General features: G+C 44.7%; 1 protein-coding gene across 1 annotated transcript; it reads right to left on the bottom strand.

Annotated features, from left to right (window-relative positions):
- Positions 1 to 3,051: 3,051 nt before the first annotated feature.
- Positions 3,052 to 19,104, bottom strand: LOC146187070 (uncharacterized). Its single transcript, XM_084608174.1, has 6 exons — positions 18,897 to 19,104; positions 14,437 to 14,679; positions 10,055 to 10,165; positions 6,724 to 6,968; positions 3,923 to 4,082; positions 3,052 to 3,302 (listed from the first exon to the last, which is right to left on the bottom strand). Exons 1-6 carry the CDS (start codon positions 19,102 to 19,104, stop codon positions 3,052 to 3,054), a joined length of 1,218 nt encoding a protein of 405 aa, XP_084464300.1.
- Positions 19,105 to 20,067: the final 963 nt, after the last annotated feature.

Below are 20,067 nucleotides of genomic sequence, written 5' to 3'. Positions count from 1 at the left end.
GGTTGCAATTCCAGCAAAGCCGATCGTTCACCTGCCGCGCGGTCGGGGGATGCCGCGTTCCACGAAGCGGTTGGGGACGTCTTTCCCCTCTCTCCGCGCCTGTGCGGACGTCGCTGGCGAGCCCAGCTCGACGCCGCTGCTCGAACGCGTACGGGTCAAGAGCGCGAGGAATATCGGAGCCTTCCGCTGGCCTTTCCTGCCCAATCGTCATTACGTCTGCGCCCCTGGCGCGCGGCGCGGAGTCCTGGCCTCCGGCCCAGGCGCATCGCGGCTCTAGCGATTCGGCTGGCCTGGGGGGTGGCTGGTAGCGCAATTCAGCGAGTAAATCCGCCTGTACTACCTTCGCTTCCTGTGCTAGGGCCTCGAGGTTTGCAAAACCACGTCCCCGCAAATACGGCTTGAAGCGCGGATGGCATTGCCTCATCACGCGTGCGACCTGTTCAAGATCGGTTGCCGTGGGATCTGCGCTCTTGTAGAGCTCCTGCATTGCGCGTACATATTCGAGGAGACTCTCCTCTGGGTGCTGTGTGCGCAACGCTAGCTCCTCAAGCATCCGGCGTTCGTAATCGGGCGGCAAGAACTCGGCGCGGAAGCGATCTGTGAAGTCTGCCATCGACTGGAAGGCCGGCTGGCAGCGTCTCCACCGCGCCGCGCTCTCAAGAAGTGCCACGGGGATTACCTGCGCTAGCACCACGTCGTCTGGGGAACCCAGTGCCGTCTGATAATCCTCGAGTTCTTGCAGGAACTCGTGGACTGACTTTACGTCCGTGTAACCGGAAAAGGAGGGAACCTCTACATTTATCCGCGGACGCGAGACTGCCGCCGCAGCTGTGGCTTGGTTGGCGCTAGCCACCGAACCGAGCTGAAGGGCGAACACCGACAACACCTCGTTCATCTGCCTCATCAAGGCGGCCGCATCGGTAACCTGCACAGACTCTACCGCGTCCTTTACCACACTTCCGGACGCACTGGCGTCCGAAGCGGCGGCCCTATCTGGCACGTCTTTTCTCGGAGGCATTTCACTCAACAACTAAGGCCGGTCGGGAGCCTAAACGCGCACGACTACCACCTAGCCCGCATCAAGAGGCTAGTCACAAAGGCTAAACACTTCATAAAACTAACATATGCACAAAAAAAAAATTAAAACACAAACCGCCCGACACTAACAAACACGCACATAACCCAAAGCAAAATAAAACACTGTACAAACACTACTATACTACACTCCGCCTCATATGCACACACGCTAGCCCTAAACTCAAAATGGCGTCGTACCTAACACACAAAGGACCGGCCCGTCGTGTTGCCGTGCGCTGCCACGTTGGCAGAAAAATCGTCCACATGGGTGCTAATTCAGCCCCAGTTGGGTGCCAGTTGTGGGCGATTCCTCTGCCCGAGGCATGCGCACGACAAAACACACAGTGGGCCGTGTAACAAACATTCTTTATCTCACGTTACGCGCGGGGGTCGTCGAGGCCGTCCGGGTGGCTGCGGGTCGTTCTCGTGGAGAGAGCCAGGGGAGAAGCGGGAGTGACGAGCCAGGAACCAAGAAGCGCCAGGGACCAAGAAGAAGCGTGACGGCGGCGCGTGCCTTCTTTTATAGCCCCCTCGCGCGGGACCGGTTATCCCCGCGCGAGCGGGGAGAGGGAAACAGGCACGCGCGCAGGGAGCATTGGGAAGTGGCGCGGCCTTCGAATGCGCGGCGCGCCACGAGCCCTACAATTTCTTGTACTGTGAGCAAAGAGTTGTAAGGTTCATTTCCACTCTCACTGGTTGGAAGTCTGTTTTATTTGAAATTACTACAATGACATGCTTTTGCAATATTGCAGGCAAATAAATCAACTTCACATACAGTGCCCTATATTAACAGGTTAATAACATAAGTTCGATATCACACCTTATTGAACACTGCTTTGCCTCTATACCTACTTTGCTGAATCCTCCTCGACGATCCAGCCGAATAATTACCCTGCCTGTTAAGGCAAGGTATTTGCTAAAGTTCACTGTTCTTTGCTTGCAGAGACAAATATGAAGATTCCATTCCAGAAAATAATCATCATGTTATGAGCCTTTCCAATTTAAAAAATGAGTAAATGAGGCTCGCATTGAACTCTTATTTGAAGATTTAAAAATTTGTAATTCAGTATTGAATGCGAGCCTCATTTCCTCGTTTTTTTCTGCACATTTTGCTCCCACTGATTTAGGACTGCGCTCACAAATGACGACATGACATGCAAAACATTACGAATATAAAACTTCAACAGGGAATAATTTGGAATGTCCAATATGAGAGATAACCCACTGCAACTAAAATAGCAATAAGCAATGAAAACTCTATTTGAAAATTCATTTGGAACTATAATAACATCCATTCGTTTTAGAGCACATAATTGAAAATAAAAAAATCGACCACTGAAACAGCTGCATGTTCTCAAGCAGCACACCAACAATGGACCAGCGCTGGCGTAACATTGGTAAAAAATGGCACGAAAGTCGGACAATCATTGGCATTTAGGCCAAAAGAGACTTTTTCCAACCTTGAGCCGACATTCATGCCACGGTTGGACCACTGTACAGCCTACATTTGTCCGACATTATGCCATGATTGAAGCACTGTACTGCCCATATACTCATGTTGGCCCGCCGTTCACCCATGATTGAACCACTCTACTGCCCATATATTCATGTTGGCCCGCCGTTCACCCATTATTAGACCACAGTTATGCCGATGTGATAACATTGGCCCGACATTCATGCCGCAATTGAACCTGCATTCAGCCCGTCTACCAAAAGTGGACATGCCACAATTAGACCATTGTTTAGCCTATCTGTTAAAGCTGGCCCAGAATTCATGCCATGCATTTTCAGTGCATTCCAGCTGATATTTGCATTATACAAGCCACATGCTTTACTACTGCCAAACTGCAAGCACCCTTTATATACACATGCATAAAATGAGGCGCAACAAAAATCAAAGTGTGATCATTTATTTAAAAATAACATATATTCCTTGGCTGGCACACCAGGTACAGAGGCAACTCATGAGCAGGCTCAGGTGCCAGCAGGGCCCTGCAAGGCAGCACTGGAGGTGTGGGCCGGGTGAGGCAGTGAGGGTGCTGTACTGGATGTCGCCGAAGCACAGGGGTTTGGTGCGGTTGCCAGGCTGGCGGCAGAACTTGCATTCAGTGTCTCGGCAAAGCGCCGCTTTCTACAGCCACCACGGTCAACTGACCCTGGCAACCACTTCTTAATGAAGCCGTGCGCTTCAGCGACATCCACGCCTGTCTTTTGGCAGATGGCATCTGCACAAGATAATTGGACATTTTAGGCCAACAGGAACACTTTGTTGGCTCACAGAAATCAAGCTTATTTCACTGAAAGAAAAACAGAAGAATAAAAGGGAGCACAAAAGGACGAGGACAAAGGAACCAGCCCAGCAACAAGCCTTATTGAAAAAAACCAGAAGAGGACACACAAGTAAATGTTACACGGGATAGGACTCATAATTCAAGGAGTAGGCAACCAAATACAACTTTAGAAAAAGCTCTCGCAAGAAAGCTCTTCTAACCAACTGTATATAGCTACTATGACACTATGGTCCACCTTTCAAGGACTAGAGGGGGAACACAAATAGCTGGCCAGTGCAACATGACTGCAATGCTACGAGAAAAGATGGACTTGACTGGTTTGAGGGCTTTTTCAAAATACATCTGCTGTTCTTTCTTTAGATGTCCACTGAGGAAAACTTTAACCAGCCCCACAAAACTCTGCAGTAACAAAATATTCATCTGTTATAAAAAAGAAGTCGTAAGCTGGGTAAAGTGGTAACAGATTTTACAGGTGAAAACAAAGTGCAGCAAACAAAGTACATGTGTTTTCGCTCATGTTTTAAAATTAAAAGCTACTGTAATAAAAAATATACCTGTGACCACCTTGCACAATCTTAGGCCGATAAAGGAAAGTTTTCCTTTCTGGCCGTGCAGACTGTACAGGCGTTGTACAGACACCCCCATGATGGCCGTCATGGCGTTGGCCGCCACCTCCTTTAAGCCTTTTCCCCCAAGGCGGAGCAGCTGCTGTCGCTGAAAAGAAAGAAAATCATAGTTGCGCAAATGCTATTAGACATAAAATAACAAGTACTGTTAGTTTATTTCTGAATAGAATAACTGAGATAACTGTGTGACCAATTGTCAGCAGCTCATACAATTGTACCTGCTATTTAATGCATCATTCTTGTATGATGCAACAGCTCTCTACCATGCAAACAAAGACATTTTTTTCTAATTTGCTAGGAGCAGACAAATTTAGGTGCTGAGCAAAAGTGGTTGCTCTTATCATGTTATAACTTGAGGCTTTTTTAGCAGATATGTGTGCTGGATGTATTTGGGCTGCAGTCCCAAAGGAATTCGGGCTAGGAGCATGCTGTAGAAGAGGGGTTTGCAAATTTTAACCATCTGGAATCCTTAACGTGCACTGACATCGCACAGCACACGTGCACCTTGCTTTTCACCTCCATGGAAAAGTGGTTGCTGCAGCCAGGTTTGAACCCTTTTTGGGTTCAGCAGTTGAGTGACTGAGCCGCTGCCGTGGGGCCCATTACCCCGAAACTGAGCATGATCTAATATTATGTACCCCAAGCACATGAGTAAAGCTGCATGCCTAGCAACCATTCCTGTTTTTGGCAGCAGATCAAGTAATGAAAGAAAGCATGATATGGGCAAGAGAGGAAAAAGTGGGGATAACAAACAGCTCGAAAACAAGGACTTGACACCACAACATAAACAAAACACAGGGCTGTGAACTCATGGGCTGTGCATGAACTCCCACATGAAGACAGCATACAGTTCCGTGACCTAAGAATTTCAATTTTGGAAGGGCACATATGTTGGATGTATAATCCTAGATCACAAAAGGCACTCCTCCCCTATAGTAGTGCTCATTCGGAGGTAGTAAAATGAGCAGTTGCCATGAATTTCCTCAATTACACGTTCGAAAAATCATGTCATCAAATGTCTCAGAGCGTTAAAATACAAGCACAGCATTTGCACATGTCCGGCTATCCTCCAGATACTTAGCAGTTGCAGACAGCCTGCTAAAAAAGAAAAAGATCAGTAAAAAGCAAGATAAGCAAGATCAGAGGCTGACAACACGTCATTCTGTGCAATTACAAAGTATCCCATAATCTTAAGAAGGTTGCAAAAAGATACAATGTAAACATGCTCTTCTCTGCATCAAGTTAGCTCTAAAAAATTTGTCCAATGATGATGAAAGAGCAAAAGCCGTATTGTAGTATCAAGCACCAACTCTGGTTCACCCGGTGCACTACAAAGGTAGTTTACAGTGTTCCATTCACTTGTAATAGAGTTTACATTGGTCAAACGGGACACTCTTTTAATGAGAGAGCCAGGGAGCAATATGATCAAGTCAAAGACGGTAAAGGGAGTAATCTTGCCACTGAATGCAGAAACTGTAAGTGTAAGCTAATTTTTCGAAAAACCAAGTTTCTTGAGTGCGGGAAAGATCAGACTGAAAGAGATATTGTTGAGGTATATCATATCAGAAAAGCGGGACATCAATGTGTCAGCCCCCCTCATTGTTTCTGTATGATAATGAAATGGTCTTTCCGGACAAACACGGTTGACTAGCACATGGAAATAACAGCACCATACTTAAGCTTGTTTTTATTTTATATAAAATTTAGTTGGAAGTTCGTCCTGTTGTGTGTTTCTTCATGTCCTCATTTTTTTCGTGCTGTGAGCGCTATACGTTGATGAATCAACATCAACGGGCCCAAACATCAGTGTTGTTGCACAGTTTGGTGGTATAGTGCCAAAAGCGGTTTGAGGCCATATACAAGACCATGTAGTATCAATTCCTGAAATGAAAATGTAATTGCCAAAAGCCCTGCAGCACGAGCAATTGTAATGCTTCCTAAAGCAAAACTGAAACTTTATGCATTAGACATGCAGGAGTGTCGTTGCAGATGTGACACCCACTGCGGACATGTTGCAGTGCTCAGTTCAAACTGCAAGCACTTTTGCATCAGATTTACATGGAAAGAAAAGGACAGTAATAGCCAAATGTGTAGACGTTACTTTCTTGGAGCAATAAAGGGAAATAAAGTACAGTTCGAATTTACTGCCATGGTCACTGCAACAAGCCTCAGCAAACATTGCCATCCTCACTGAGCTTCCACGCCTCTTACAATAATTTCCATTTTCAAGTGAAAAAGTGTGTGATTTCCTCATGCTGCAGTGCTTTTGAAACTTGCTTATTGAAAAAAAAGTATGGCATGATTGATGGAATTGAACTCCTCACTGCCACTAACCACCAAATCGCAATTAAATTAAAGATTTAATAACTGAGTTTAGTTAACCATGTAATTACTAAAGTTTAGCCATACATTGCGCCTGTTGCATCAGGAAATGCGTTCCTACAATCGATTTTTCCTAGCCTCCCCTTATCCAGAATTTTTGAAAATGTTCACTGAAACACCCAGTAATCTGTATAAGCAGCTTTCATGAACAAGATATTTACATTAATAAAACATGCAGAAGCGACAACGTACTTAGCAAATCAGTAAGAATTATGAATATGATGAGCATGTCATCCACAGAGCATGGCATGCACCTTTTTCACAAACATCTGAATTACTTTATATTGCAAACCCTAACTAGGTACTCATTTTTCTCAGTTAAGAATTATTAAAAAGCATTAGATTACCAGTGCAGCCGCCACACCATCATTTTGCAAGGCAGCGTCGGCTGCCTCCAGCTCCTCTATGGTGTAGGCGGGCAGAGCAAGGGCGGGAGGAGGTGCTGGTGGGGAGACTGGCTGCGCAGTGCCTGTGCCTGGCTCTCGGTCTGACCGCAGCAGCAGGCTATCTTCAATGTGCTGCACGCGCTGGATCAGCTCACGCTGCTGCTGTCGGACCTCAAGCAAAACCCTCAGCACCCTGAGCACTGCAGCTGTAATTGAAGCAATCAATAATTTCAGTGAGAGTACAGCTTCCTAAGGCCAATAGCATCACTTATGCCCTAGGCACCAATAAAACAGTATGAGTGTAAACAGCAAGAAGCAACATGCTGCTTATGCTCCTAACTTTCTACAGCTTTCACAGAAACACTCATAACACATGCATCTAATGTGAAAGCCTAATGTAAAAGTTATAAATGTAATCTCATCGATGAACACTTACGTCAAACTGAGCTCCTCTACGTGTGACAGATAGCAGAAGAGCTGCGATATTGTTCTGCAAATGCCTCCTCAGTCTGGGCTTCTGCCAATGGTTATGGCACTTCAGAAGCATTTCCACTGCTACTGCATTGCGGAAAGGATTAATGTATTCTTCTACTCTCATGAAAAGCACATGCTAATAGGGAGTCAGAAAGCAGAGCAGGCCTTCGCCTGTAATTTAGCTTTGCATCGTTTGAAAAGTGTTTTGGGAGCTAATGCATTACACTTGCTGCAGCAAAGATCCCTATTGCACTGTTGTCCTTGGCTGATAAACAAAATGCAACAAAAAGGTGAATCATGTGTCAAGTTCCACATCAGAGGACAAAGTAAAGATTAAATCCAAGATGAGCCCACCACCATGTGGACGTAAATAAATACAGGAAATATATATGATACAACAACGATAGCTCTTGGGCCAGTTGGTGCATGTTGAACATAATTACAGGGGTGCCAGCGGAAACACAAAGGTGCATACACAAAACGAAGAGGTAGCTACAGACGGATGCTGGACTATCAACTGTGGTTTATTGAAGAACCATTGCCGCACAAAAATACACATCCGACGCATTCGCATCTGCAGCACCACCGCACATGCGCATATGTCGGATTTGTGTTTTTGTGCTGTAGCTACCTCTTCGTTCTTGTTTACGCATCTTTGTGTTTCCGCTGGCACCTCTATATTATGTTAAATATTTCAGATAGGCTTTCTTCATACATCTCTGCACTATCGAACTGCAGACACTGCACACAGTTGCCTATTGCTTATGACAAAAAGGAACAACACAGAATTCTGAAAAAGGAACGCTAAGAAAAATTTGCCACAGTAATTCATCACATTCCAATGCAAAATGCAGTGCATAAAGGGTGATGCACAGTAACATGTTTCAAAGGCTGGGAGCTACACTATAGTCATCTGCAATATCACTAAACAGAAAATTTAGTTCTGATCAGACCTCTGAGCAAGCAATCTTGTTTTGCATACATTTTACAAAGTAACTGCGCAAGCTGCAAGGTACCACTCCTAGGCTTTCTTTTTGTTTATGCACTAATCAGGGGTTCTCAAACTGGGTTCTGCAGAGCTCAGGGGTTCCACGAGCTTCTACTGCCAAAGAGCAAAAGTATGCCTATGCCGCACTGATGCCAAAGCAGGGGGCAGCCAATAACCTGTGAGCTGCTGCGTGATTCTATGCACAGTCCAGCTGGGTTGGACACGAGAATGGAATGTAGTGCTGGTCTTGTGACTAGTTTACTGTTTCTAGTTTTGCCATCTGGTTTTTGCTTATAGTTTCCTGTATAAGTGAGAGGTAGGCATTGAATGAAAAGGTGGTTGCCAAAAGCAAGAATACAAACAAGTGCTTACAAAAGTGAACTAAACAACAAAAAAACCAAGGTGGGTTCATGATCAAGCAACACCAGATGATAGCGATTTGAGAAAGAGGGCGGGGGGGCGCAATGGCATAAAGCAGACATATGCCTCAAATGATGCCCAAATATTAATCCACGAGCTAACTCGCTGGAAAATCAGCCTGAAACAACTGCCTCTTTCAAACAGCAAACTTGTGCCAGCATATATGTCAAACATGATCATCTAGTGACTCATTGTTGGCATCTGTCAGCAAGATAAACATGACGTTATACATGGCATACAGTCATATGTGAGACGCTCTGGGAGTATTAGAATAAATAGTGCAAGCATTTTTGTGTGCACTCAATGAAAGCATTTTGTGGTCAACACTGTTCAGCTTATTGCCACTTTAAGTTGAAGTATGCAAATTAAAATGGAATTTTAAGTCAGAAAATGTGGCACCATCTCTATAAAGCGGGCTGTTTTTTGCCGACCAACTGACATTTCTTGCTAGGCACAGGCGAATTTTTGAGAAATAAAAAAGGTCGTAATTATTGCTTATCACACATAAACCTTGCTGTATGCAAGAAAAGATGAATGGCAGCGGATGCTGCAGAAGGTGGTTAGACTGCTGAGATCTTTCCTAAATGAGAGCGTGCCACCCTGTTGGTTTTGGGTACCTTATAAGGAAGTGCACAGGGGCTGCATGATGTCCAAATTAATTTTCTTCCACATTTTACACTCCATCTGAGGCACTGCATTCACTTTCAGCTAATGAACTTTTAAGATACTATCAAAGACAACAAAAGTTAAAATATGAGCCCCTTTGACCTGTATGCCCCTGGAAGTGAATAAATTATTCTACAAGAAAAAAAAGCACAGAACATGGGACCACTGCACGCAGTACATTAATGGTGATGACTATCTGGTGATCATAGGCAGAGAGAGGCAGCAGCAATGCCAGGATCCAAAAGATGAAAACAAAAGTTACTAACTACAGCAGCCAGTGCAGTATGAATGACAAAAGCTGAAAACGAATGGAAATACTAGGTTGTATATTTTAGCATTACTTTGGTTCAGTAGGGACTGTCTTTGAAGAATACCAGTAAACATTTTCAGAGTTATCACTTTCAAAGAACATAATTTCAGTCCGATCGTGAACTCTGTGTAAATACCTTCCTAAATATTTATTCTCTAGATATTTCTGTCAATGCCAACTTCAGTTCACTAGCATAGGATATACTGAGGAAAATAAAATTTGCTGCTTTTTTTTGAAGGCTAAACAGGTCTAACCTCTAGCTGAGAGCATTACTTGATAGCAGAGAAATAGGAGTGAAAACCCCAGGGAAAAATTGGTAAGACAGGACAAACATTTGTCCCATCCTCTCATATTGTCCCCATGTTTGGCTAGCATTCCTGTTTTTTGCTCTAGGTTATTTTACATTAAAAAAGAAAACAATGTGAAAATTTCACCTTCAACAGTCCCACTTTCATTGGCAGCCTCGGAGCTCAGGGCTGCATTTTCACTGCCGACAGTTTCGCAAAGCGTCACTGCTGGCACTTTAGCGCCTTCATTCAGAGGTACTGGAACACGAAGGAGGCACATGCAGGAGGCACAAAAAATAATAAACAAACTGTCCAGATTAAAGGTAGAACGAGAGGAAGAAGATGGTTTACACGGTATGAACGAGCACTGAACAAGGGTAAGTGGAGTACGCCTCAGTTCGCAGGTCGATCCAACGTTTCGATAAGTGGACTTGTCTTCAGGCGAAGACAAATTCACTTGTCGAAACGTTGGCTCGACCTGCAAACTGAGGTGTACCCCATTTACCCTGTTCAGTGCTCCTTCATACTGTCCAGATTAAAGTGAGGTGGTGCTTTTGTTTGACCATTCTTTACCAGGTAACAGTAAAAGGCACCTGTTTCAAACCCCAAGTTGTTAGTTATATGGAGTTTTATGGCGCATAAGCAACTGTGGCTATCATGCGCCAACCGCAAGGTTAGACGATCAAGTGGCTACAGTAATGATGCTCAGATTTGGTTTAAAACATTGGCTTCCTTTAAAAATCCGTAAACAAGTGAAAAATCAACAAGTGCTTCTTGGCCTAAAAGCAATGCGGGATGAAATGGGATGTGTTCTTTGTAAAATACAGTAAAATATTTTTTCCTGTGCTCCTCGAGTTGTGAGCATGAGATTAAAATATGATTTAGTGTTAGCTCATGTCCACACATTTCACATACAGGTTTGCCTTTTTTCGTTAGTAGGAAGTTATGTGTTATGTGTATGGCCTATGCGCAGACGACATAAAATTACCTCAATGAAACGTTTCTGATGTTCACATGATTGCCATTCTCCTAATATGGGTTTTATGGAGTGAAGCTTGTTCTCTGCTTCGCTTTCCCAATCAGCCTGCCATTTAGCTCATAATTTCGTACGTACTAACTTCATTCCGTCTCTGTGTGGCATGTTGATTTGCTTTATTTGTAAATTTTTCGCACTTGCTGCGCATATATCTGCTCGTTCATTACCCTTTATCCGAACATGACTGGGTACCCAGCAGAATTTGATAGTATGTTTTCTTCTTGTGATATTTACTATGTTGTGTATAATGTTTCCTATCAGTGGTTGAACAGCATTTTTGGAGTTTATTGCACTGATGACGCTTAATGAATCTGTGTAGATGATGCTGTTTTTGATGTTCTTATCCAATATTTTCTCCACAGCAACACAGACAGCGTAGCATTCGGCTGTAAAAACTGATGCACACTGGGGTAGTCGTGTTATTTTCTCTGTGTTATTTTGTACTATTGCACTGCCAACATAGTCTTTAGTTTTTGAGCCGTCTGTAAAAAATGCAATGCAATTTTTATATTTTTCTTTTAATGCAAGGTATTCTTGTGATATATGCTCATGTGGTGTGCGTGTTTTTTGAAACTGCGTTAGTGTGAGGTCGGAAACTGCTGGGAGTGGTTTATTTCTTGGGGCAATACTTGGCAATTCACTAATGTCTAAATCTTGGCACATTTGTTCGAAGCGCATGAGAAGCAGCTTAATCAACCGGGGCTTGTTGTTGAAGACTGTCCTAGAGGGACATTCCGTGACTACTGAATGACATAGATGTTTCCGTTGAGAGCGAAGTTTCAGGATGTATGCACATGTTAGGGCACATCGTCTGTCCTTTAATGCAGGTTCATCTGTTTCTACACAGAGGCTGGTTATTGGGGATGTTCTGTACGCGCCAACTGCTAACCGTAATCCAAGATTGTGTATCGGGTCTAGTCGTTTTAAATAGGATGTCCTAGCTGAACCATATACTATACAACCGTAATCTAACTTAGAGCGCACCACGGAGCGGTAGATTTGCAGAAGGCATGCTCCGTCGGACCCCCATCGTTTTCGCGACAGCACCTTTAGGACGTTAAGTGATTGGGTTGCTTTCTTTTTCAGATTGTTTATATGGGGAAGAAATGAAAGTTTCTTGTCGAATGTGATACCCAAAAATTTATGTTCATGTTTCACTGGTAGTATGGTTTGGTTGAGGTATAACGTGGGATAATTCTGTAAGCCTCGTCTCAATGAAAACACAACGGCCACTGTCTTTTAGGAGAGAACTTAAATCCATTGCTGTCCGCCCAGGTAGCTAGTTTATTTAGTGTCAGTTGTAGTTGTCTCTCACAGGTGGATATGTTGGAGGAAGTGCATGCTACTTGCAGGTCATCTACGTAGACGGAGTACATTATGGACTTTGGGATTATTGTAGATAACGAGTTCATTTTCACTATAAAGAGAGTTGTGCTTAGAATACACCCCTGCGGCACGCCGTTTTCTTGTGCAAAAGTGGTGGAGAATACTGTGCCTAAACGGACTTGAAATGTACGGTTCGTCAGGAAGTCATTCAGGCAGGCAGCTCAGCATCCTGCCACAGATACCTAGATCTGCTAGGTCGCGGAGGATACCGAACCTCCACGTGGTGTCGTAGGCCTTCTCCAGGTCGAAGAAGACCCCGACACAGTGCTGCCTGTGGCTGAACGCCTCCCGGATTGTGTTCTCGAGGCGGACAAGGTGATCGGTTGTTGATGATGCCTTTTTGAAGCCGCACTGATGTATATCGAGAAGATGCCGGGATGCAAGAAAAAAAAGTTAGTCTGATGTTTACGATGCTTTCAAAAGATTTCGCAATGCAGCTGGTTAGGGCTATTGGTCTGTAACTGCTAGGACATGTGGGGGGTTTGCCTGATTTCAAAAAGGGTACTGTTATGGCTTTTTTCCAAGCTTCTGGTATCTTGCCAGTCGTCCATATTTTATTAAAAAAATTCAGCAATGCTTCTACAGCGGCTTGTGAGAGATGGGCGAGCATTTGATAGTGTACATTGTCAAGTCCCGGTGCTGTTTTTTTGCCAGAAGATAAGACTCTGTTTAATTCATGTATTGTTATAAGTGCATTGTAGTCGTCATTTACACCTGTCCGAAGGGGAAGCTTTTGCTTTTCTGCTGTTGTTTTATGCTTTTGAAATGTGCGAGTGTAGTTAGATGAGCTTGACACATTGGCAAAGTGTTCGGCTAAAATGTTCGCTTGTTGTTCTAATGTTGTTTGTGTTCCGGGTGGTGTCAGCATAGGATATGTATAAGGGGTGAAATCTCCTGTAAATTTTCGGACCTGTTCCCACATTTTTTTGGAGGGCAACGAGCTGTTTATCGAGGACACATATTTTTGCCACGAAGTTTTCTCCGCGTTTCTCCGGACATACCGCGCTCTGGCTTTCTTGTAGTTGATCAGGTTCTCATGTGTCGGATATCTGCGGAGGATGCCCCATGCTTTGTTTTGTTCTTTTTTGGCTAATTTGCATGCCTCCGTCCACCATACTTTGTGTTTTTTTCTTGCGTGTTGTGACGTTTGTAGAATGGATAATAGTGGTGCTGAAATTATAGACGCGATAAACCTTTCATTTATTTCTTCTACGCTCAAATCTTCAGAATATACTTTTTCTAGCGCAGCGTTCGTTCTAAACACCGACCAATCGGCGAAGTGGAGTTTCCAGCGCCGTGGCCTCGATGGTATGATGGGTGTGGACGATGATAACTTTAAAACTGTCGGTAAGTGATCGCTTCCCAGAGGGTCATTTAAGACATCCCAATTAAAATCATTAAAAAGTGATGAAGATGTGAAGGCTAAATCAATGCAGCTCATTTTTCTCGAGATGGGGCAACAATACGTCGGCTTCCCGGTGTTTAAAAGGCATATATTATTTGAAAGTATAAAGTCTTCTAAGATCTGTCCTCCGGTATCAGCATGGTCACTCCCCCAGAAGTGGGAGTGCCCATTTAAATCCCCAACAATCAAGAATGGTTCTGTCAACTGCTCAGTCAAGTCTTCTAATTCATGTAGTGTAATTGAGAGTTGTGGTGGTATGTAGAGGGAACATATTGTTATCGTGTGTGGCTTATGATGGTTACAGCCACTGCTTCAATGTTTGTTTTGAGTGGTATTTGTCTGGCAGGGACATCAGGTTGTATTATTATGGCGACACCTCCTGACAGCCTACCAGCATGCTTTCGATCTTTTCGGAAAGTTTTGAACTTTTTAAAGATATTTGTGTGCTGAGGCCCAAGGTTTGTTTCTTGAAGACACACAGCTGTGGGTGTCATGGTTGTGAGGATATCTGTAATTTCTGCGTAATTTCTCAATAAACCTCTACAATTCCACTGTACTATGTAAGCCATTATGATATGTTGGGGATTAAGAAAAGTTACTTTACTTCAGGAGGGGTTATACGTGGTTTTCCCTTTTTTTTTTCAAGTGAGTGCCTCCTCCCCTGCAGCCCAGAAGTGCTGGGGGAGAAGTCCATTGCCTCACCCGAGGCGCTGGAGGTCCGTGGTGAAGGCACGGACGACCGATTCTTAGGTCTCCCCCTGGTAGGGGAAACCTTGCGGGCTCCCGACTCCGTGGTCGGCAAGCCCTCTTTTGAAACTGGCAGAGCAGCCTTTGCTGCTTCTACCTGGGGCGAGCAGGATGGCCCTGCCTCAGGTTCCGAAGACACCTTGGCAGACGCCTGATTGCAGTGTAGTGCCTCGCCCTTGGACGCTACAACCGCATAGTCTGGTTTTCCAGTGAATAGAAAAAGATTAGTTTTTGCAAGTCGTTTTCTGGCCTCTGTAAATGAAATGTTCTCTTTTGTTTTGATAGTGATGATCTCTTTTTCTTTCTTCCAACTTGGGCATGATCTAGAGTAGGCAAGATGATCCCCCTCGCAGTTCACGCAGTGTGGCAATGAGGCATCACAGTTTTCAGACTGGTGTTCTTTCGAAGCACATTTTGCGCATGTTTTGCGACTGCGACAACTTTGTGATCCGTGGCCGTATCGTTGGCAGTTAAAACATCTTCGGGGGTTCAATATATAATGTCAGACTTCAACTTTCAGGTATCCTACTTCGATCTTTTCTGGCAGTACCCTTGAGCTGAATGTGAGAATGAGATGTTTAGTAGGTATCTCTTTATCATCTCTTCGGATTGTTATCCTGTGCACATTTACAACATTTTGTTCTGCAAGACCTTCTAGCATTTTTTGCTCGCTTATGTGGAGGAAGTCATTATCGGAGATTACACCACGCACGGTGTTCAAAGATCTATGGGCGGTGATGGTCACATTGACATCCCCAATGCAGTGGAGGTTTGGAAGCTTTGCATACTGTGTTTCGTCGTTTAATTCAAGCAGTAGGTCTCCGTTTGCTATTTTTGTGACTGTATTTCGGACCAAGGACAGCTGAGAAACATTTTGACACTAGAAATGGGGACAAAGTTCGGGCCGGCTTTCCTTCAACTTCGGAGTGCACGACGTGATATTTGGGGAAGCTTTTCTTAGGTTTTTGCAGGAATTCCGCAATTTCTTCGGTGCGCCTTTTTTTGTTTAGGCGATCAGTTTTTACAGTAGAAGAAGCCATGTAATATGTGTGTTGTTCGGCCAAGGTGCCAGCCGCCCACCATGGAGCCCAACAAGGGGGCAGGACAGGAACTTGCAACCAAGTCCAGTCCATGCCAGCTGTAAACCCCAGCTATAACCAAATATGGCGGTACTCAGGGTGGTACGCCACACAAGGTTAACCCTAGCCGCCTGGAAAAAGAAAAACCAAGAAGAGAGGAGAGGACAGGACAGGACAGTTGTAGGAAAGGAGATAGGAAAGTGAAAGATGGAGGGGAGGACAGGAAAAGACTGCCGATTTCCCCCGGCTGGGTCAGCCCGGAGGTGCTGTCTACGTGAAGCTGGGGCCAAAGTGGTGTGTTGCCTCCGCCGAGGGGAACCCCAAGTTGTGTTAATTTATGCAACCCAGACAGACAGCAATTCCCAAAATAGACCTCCCAGCTTGAGTCGCATGAAACAGTGGCGCCCGTGCACACGCATCAATCATGCACACTATAGCAGAAGAGTGACTAGGATAAAAAGTCCCCCGTCTGTCAAATATATCCCAGCAGCACTGTTTCACTTTTGTTAAATTCACAACATTCTGCCGCTGCCATCAAGAGCCATGGTCTATGCAAGCATTTTTGAAACACATCAGTGCCATTTGTGAAGAGGCATTACTGATACTGTACTGCACTGTGAAAAGGGCTATGCAGGCATCACATTATAGCAATTCTTCAACACTCCTGACATTGTGCACAAAGCAAAGTACTTGATGTAGCCATAGAAAATGATCAATGTTAATAAGTTTTTACCTCTCAAGTACAGACAACCATATTTCTGGCATTCATCACATAAAACTACTGTGATGCAGGAGGTTTTTGGCAGTATATAGTGTCATTCAATAATTCGAAAATTTTTCTTGATCCCTTGAAGGCCAAATTAACAAAATATTACTATTTTTTTCCTTATTCAAGGAGCCAAAATCACTCAATACTTAATGAGCATGTAACACGTGTGCATCTGGCCATGCTTGCCTAACTCAAGAAATTTAATTATTCCAATTTCAAGCAGTCTACTATAAATTTCAACACTGCATCTTTTCCTCTTGAGTAAACTAAAATTACCCTAGAACTGCGGAAAACTGGCAGTTTGCCAAGAAATGGTTACTGACATCTCTATACTGACATGAGAGTATACGGTAAATGTGTTCTATTTCTCTAAGAGTGCAATGAGCTAGTTTTTTTTTGCAGCTCTTGCAACCACATACTGCCATATATTCACAATCTGAACTAAAATCAAACTTATAGATTAAATGTAGATGAGTATTCATAACTTACGAGGTGATGGCAGCTCCACTTCCACGGTCCAATCTAAGAATTGCACATTATCATCTTCAGTATGCAAAAAATTTTTGTTAATTATAACTCCAGGAATTATAATTACCACAAACTGCTGACGTCTCCACAGCGGGAGTAAATTCGTACTTGTGCATTTTTTTTCGGCGCTCTTGTAAAAGCCTGCAAAGAATTAATATGAAATGAATGAAATTTGTACTACACGTGCACTACACCCATGATGATTAGACAACACAGGAACTGGTTGAGGATTTCTATATTGGACCAAGTTAACTGCGTAGGCAAAAAAAGGTTTTCTAAGTGACAGGGAGATTGCCTTTCTTGAGAATGCTTGGAGGTTGCATACATATCTGAGTGGGCTTTAGTGTTGTGTTATATGGTTTATCTGTATAAACACTTTCACACCTTTGAGTGTTTCTTTATATACCAAATCACTGGTAAAGAAAACCCTTAATTGTAAGTCAGCGCTTGTCCCGTGTTTTCCTTTCTCTGATCCCTCTTTCTTTTCTTACGCTGTTGTATCATGACCATAGGTTGGTATACAGCTAGTTGGTATAGCTGTGCCGACTAGCATGGCCAACTCAATGTTTTGCTAGGTTTACCTGTTGTGGAACTGGCCATGTTGACTGAAATTTCTGGCATAGCTCACTGCTCATAAACGTTAAAATTTGAACATTGAAGTGGTGTTTATTTCATTTTCTTAAATGGTTAAGGCACAGACAAGTGCAACCGGTATGATGCGGCACATTGCCGCATAATAAGCTATATGTAAGACATCTATTGCCCGGCCAAACTGATCATGCCTTTATGCCGACAAAAACACATATTACATTTATTGTTTGCTTGGTAGCAATGTTCATCAAGCACTCCCCTAAGATGCACACTGCTAATATGGCTAGTCATGTATAAAAGGAAAAGAAATCTGTTCTTTGACATATTACCTCATTGCTGACGCTCTGCTGTCTGTCATGACATCTTGTGAGCATTTAATTATGGCGGTCACTCTTAATGGAAGGGGCTTCCTGATCACAATTACATATCGCATTTTTTAAAATATGCAACAACCCCGGTCATCGAAACTTGGAAGTAGGATCATAGACTTCCATAGAAGCACAAACATGCAATTGGTTGAACGACCTGCCCTTCTTTATAAATTTCATTGATATCATTCCTCAACACTTGGCCATAATCCGAAAGTGCATGATACTGCTGTATGTAAAAGAAGTTCTAGGCTACTTTGCCTAATTGACACCTGTTCAGCTGACCTTGTAACTGCAGTCACCAGTCTGTTCAGCCAACAGACTCCATCCATGTTTGAATGCCATTGAAACACTCATGTGGCAGAGGCATTCTTTTATATTTACAATTAAAACGTGTTTCCGATTTCTAGGGTTTAAAAACTATGCAACACATGGCTACGGAGGAGATGGCAGAGAGCCTTCTTCCCAGGCGGTGTTATAGAGGTTGAGAAAGTACTCTTTTGCGTTATCGGGAAGATTGCGAAGAGTGGAGTAAGTGATTTCATCTTCACCGGGAGCCGACCGAGTGGCGTTAGCAAGAAGTGCAGCTTCAAGCTCGTGTAGTGTAAAAGGGGCATCGAGGTCATTGCTTGCACAGAAGGACAACATTGTGAAAGAACAATAATTTACATGAAGTGGGACAGTTTAACAAGCACTGATACTATATTGCACAAGCACATTCTGCACTGCTCCATTTCACTGCATGCACGTAACACAGGCACTCGTCCCAGCAGCAAAGTGCCTGACGCTTAGCTGCTGCAGCACGCTTACTTAAAACTGGAAGAAAAAAAACTGAACCGCATTAAACTTTTCTGTCTTAACTGTAATTATTTTGCATGTTGACTCCAGCAGTTACGCCTTCGAACAGTTCATTCCTCTTTGTTTTTTGATAACTGGCTAAGTGGCTGCTAAATTACAACTTCTTAGTCGTAATTTAGTCACATAGAGCTGAAGGCTCAAATAATTTCTTAAAGAGCTCTTTACGATTGCAGAGCCAGATCATCATCATCTTTACATAGTCTACAATGTGACTATACTTACGGCAAGAGGCTACCACCGTCACTGGGCACCGTGTCCACTGGTGCCCGCTGGCATTTCTGTCTGCCCGATTCCTTGCTAGGCGATTGACTGCCGTTGGGCTGGCCATAGGCCAGAAGCAATGGCTGTCGCCATCAAGCCAGCCCACCCGCACAGCTGCCAAACTATCTTCTTCATCAGGAAATTTCACCAATGCGAATGGTTTCGACATGCTGCGTGGAGAAAACAGGACAAAATATTAATAGAGAAGTGTAAAAAACTTTTTGCAGCCCAGTGTCTAAGCCCTACAGCCAAGAGAATTATTGTGATATTCTCTATGTACTCCTGTTAGGCTAGCCATAAACTATAGTGCCCCTTTACAACTGACGTCGCTACTCTACATCCACCTCGTTCTGTGCCGCACCACACTCCTGAACTTTGTGGGCGATTCCTCTGCCCGAGGGATGCGTACGACAAACACACAGTGGGCCGGATAACAAACATCTTTTATCTCACGTTAAGCGCGGGCGTCGTCGAGGCTGTCCGGGGTCGTCGTCCGGGTGGCTGCGGTTTGTTTCCGCGGAGAGAGCCAGGAGGGAAGCAGGAGCGACGAGCCAGGGACCAAGAAGAAGGCGACGGCGGCGCGAGGCTGCCTTTATAGCCCCCTCGCGCGGGACCGGTTATCCCCGAACGAGCGGGGAAAGGGAAACAGGCACGCGCAGGGGGCATTGGGATAGTGGCGCGGCCTTTGAATGCGCGGCGCGCCACGAGCCCTACATCTTCCCTCCCCTCAGCGTCCGACCCGGGCTCCGCCAACAGCCGGTCCATGTCCATGTTCGAGCCCGGGTCGGCGTAAAATATGAAGGCTTGTCGCCTGGCTCTGGCGGGATGCCATCTCAGCTGGTCCGTGGGACGGGAGAGGCAGCAGGCATGGCGGGACTGTTCCGGCTGGTCCCTCTCCGGTAGCGGCCACATCCACGGGGTCACCGCGCAGCTGGGCTCGGCCACGGATACGACTGGCCGCGGCCCTGAGCTGCTGCTCTACATCGTTGACCCCTTTCGACGTGGCGCCGTGCTGGATGCACATTGCAGCAGGCGTTTCCGCCACGGGCACACCTGGCTTCCTGAGGCCCGTACTCCAGGCCTGGGCAGCGGGCTTCAATCCAACTCGTTGAAGACGGCCAGCATGGCCCCG

This window comes from Amblyomma maculatum, chromosome 6 (assembly GCF_055883805.1).
Source record: "Amblyomma maculatum isolate TAMU_Amacu chromosome 6, ASM5588380v1, whole genome shotgun sequence".
Classification (NCBI taxonomy): domain Eukaryota; kingdom Metazoa; phylum Arthropoda; class Arachnida; order Ixodida; family Ixodidae; genus Amblyomma; species Amblyomma maculatum.
The sequence above is the reverse complement of the archived record's forward strand: the minus strand, read 5'-3'. Positions and strand labels throughout refer to the sequence as shown.

Coding starts and splice junctions, on each gene's coding strand:
- LOC146187070 (XM_084608174.1), bottom strand. CDS start 19,104: ATGTCGAAACCATTCGCATTGGTGAAATTTCCTGATGAAGAAGATAGT. Junction 6,969..10,054: donor TGAAAGTGGGACTGTTGAAG/GTGAAATTTTCA, acceptor CTTCAATTACAG/CTGCAGTGCTCAGGGTGCTG. Junction 4,083..6,723: donor ATGGTGTGGCGGCTGCACTG/GTAATCTAATGC, acceptor CTTTCTTTTCAG/CGACAGCAGCTGCTCCGCCT.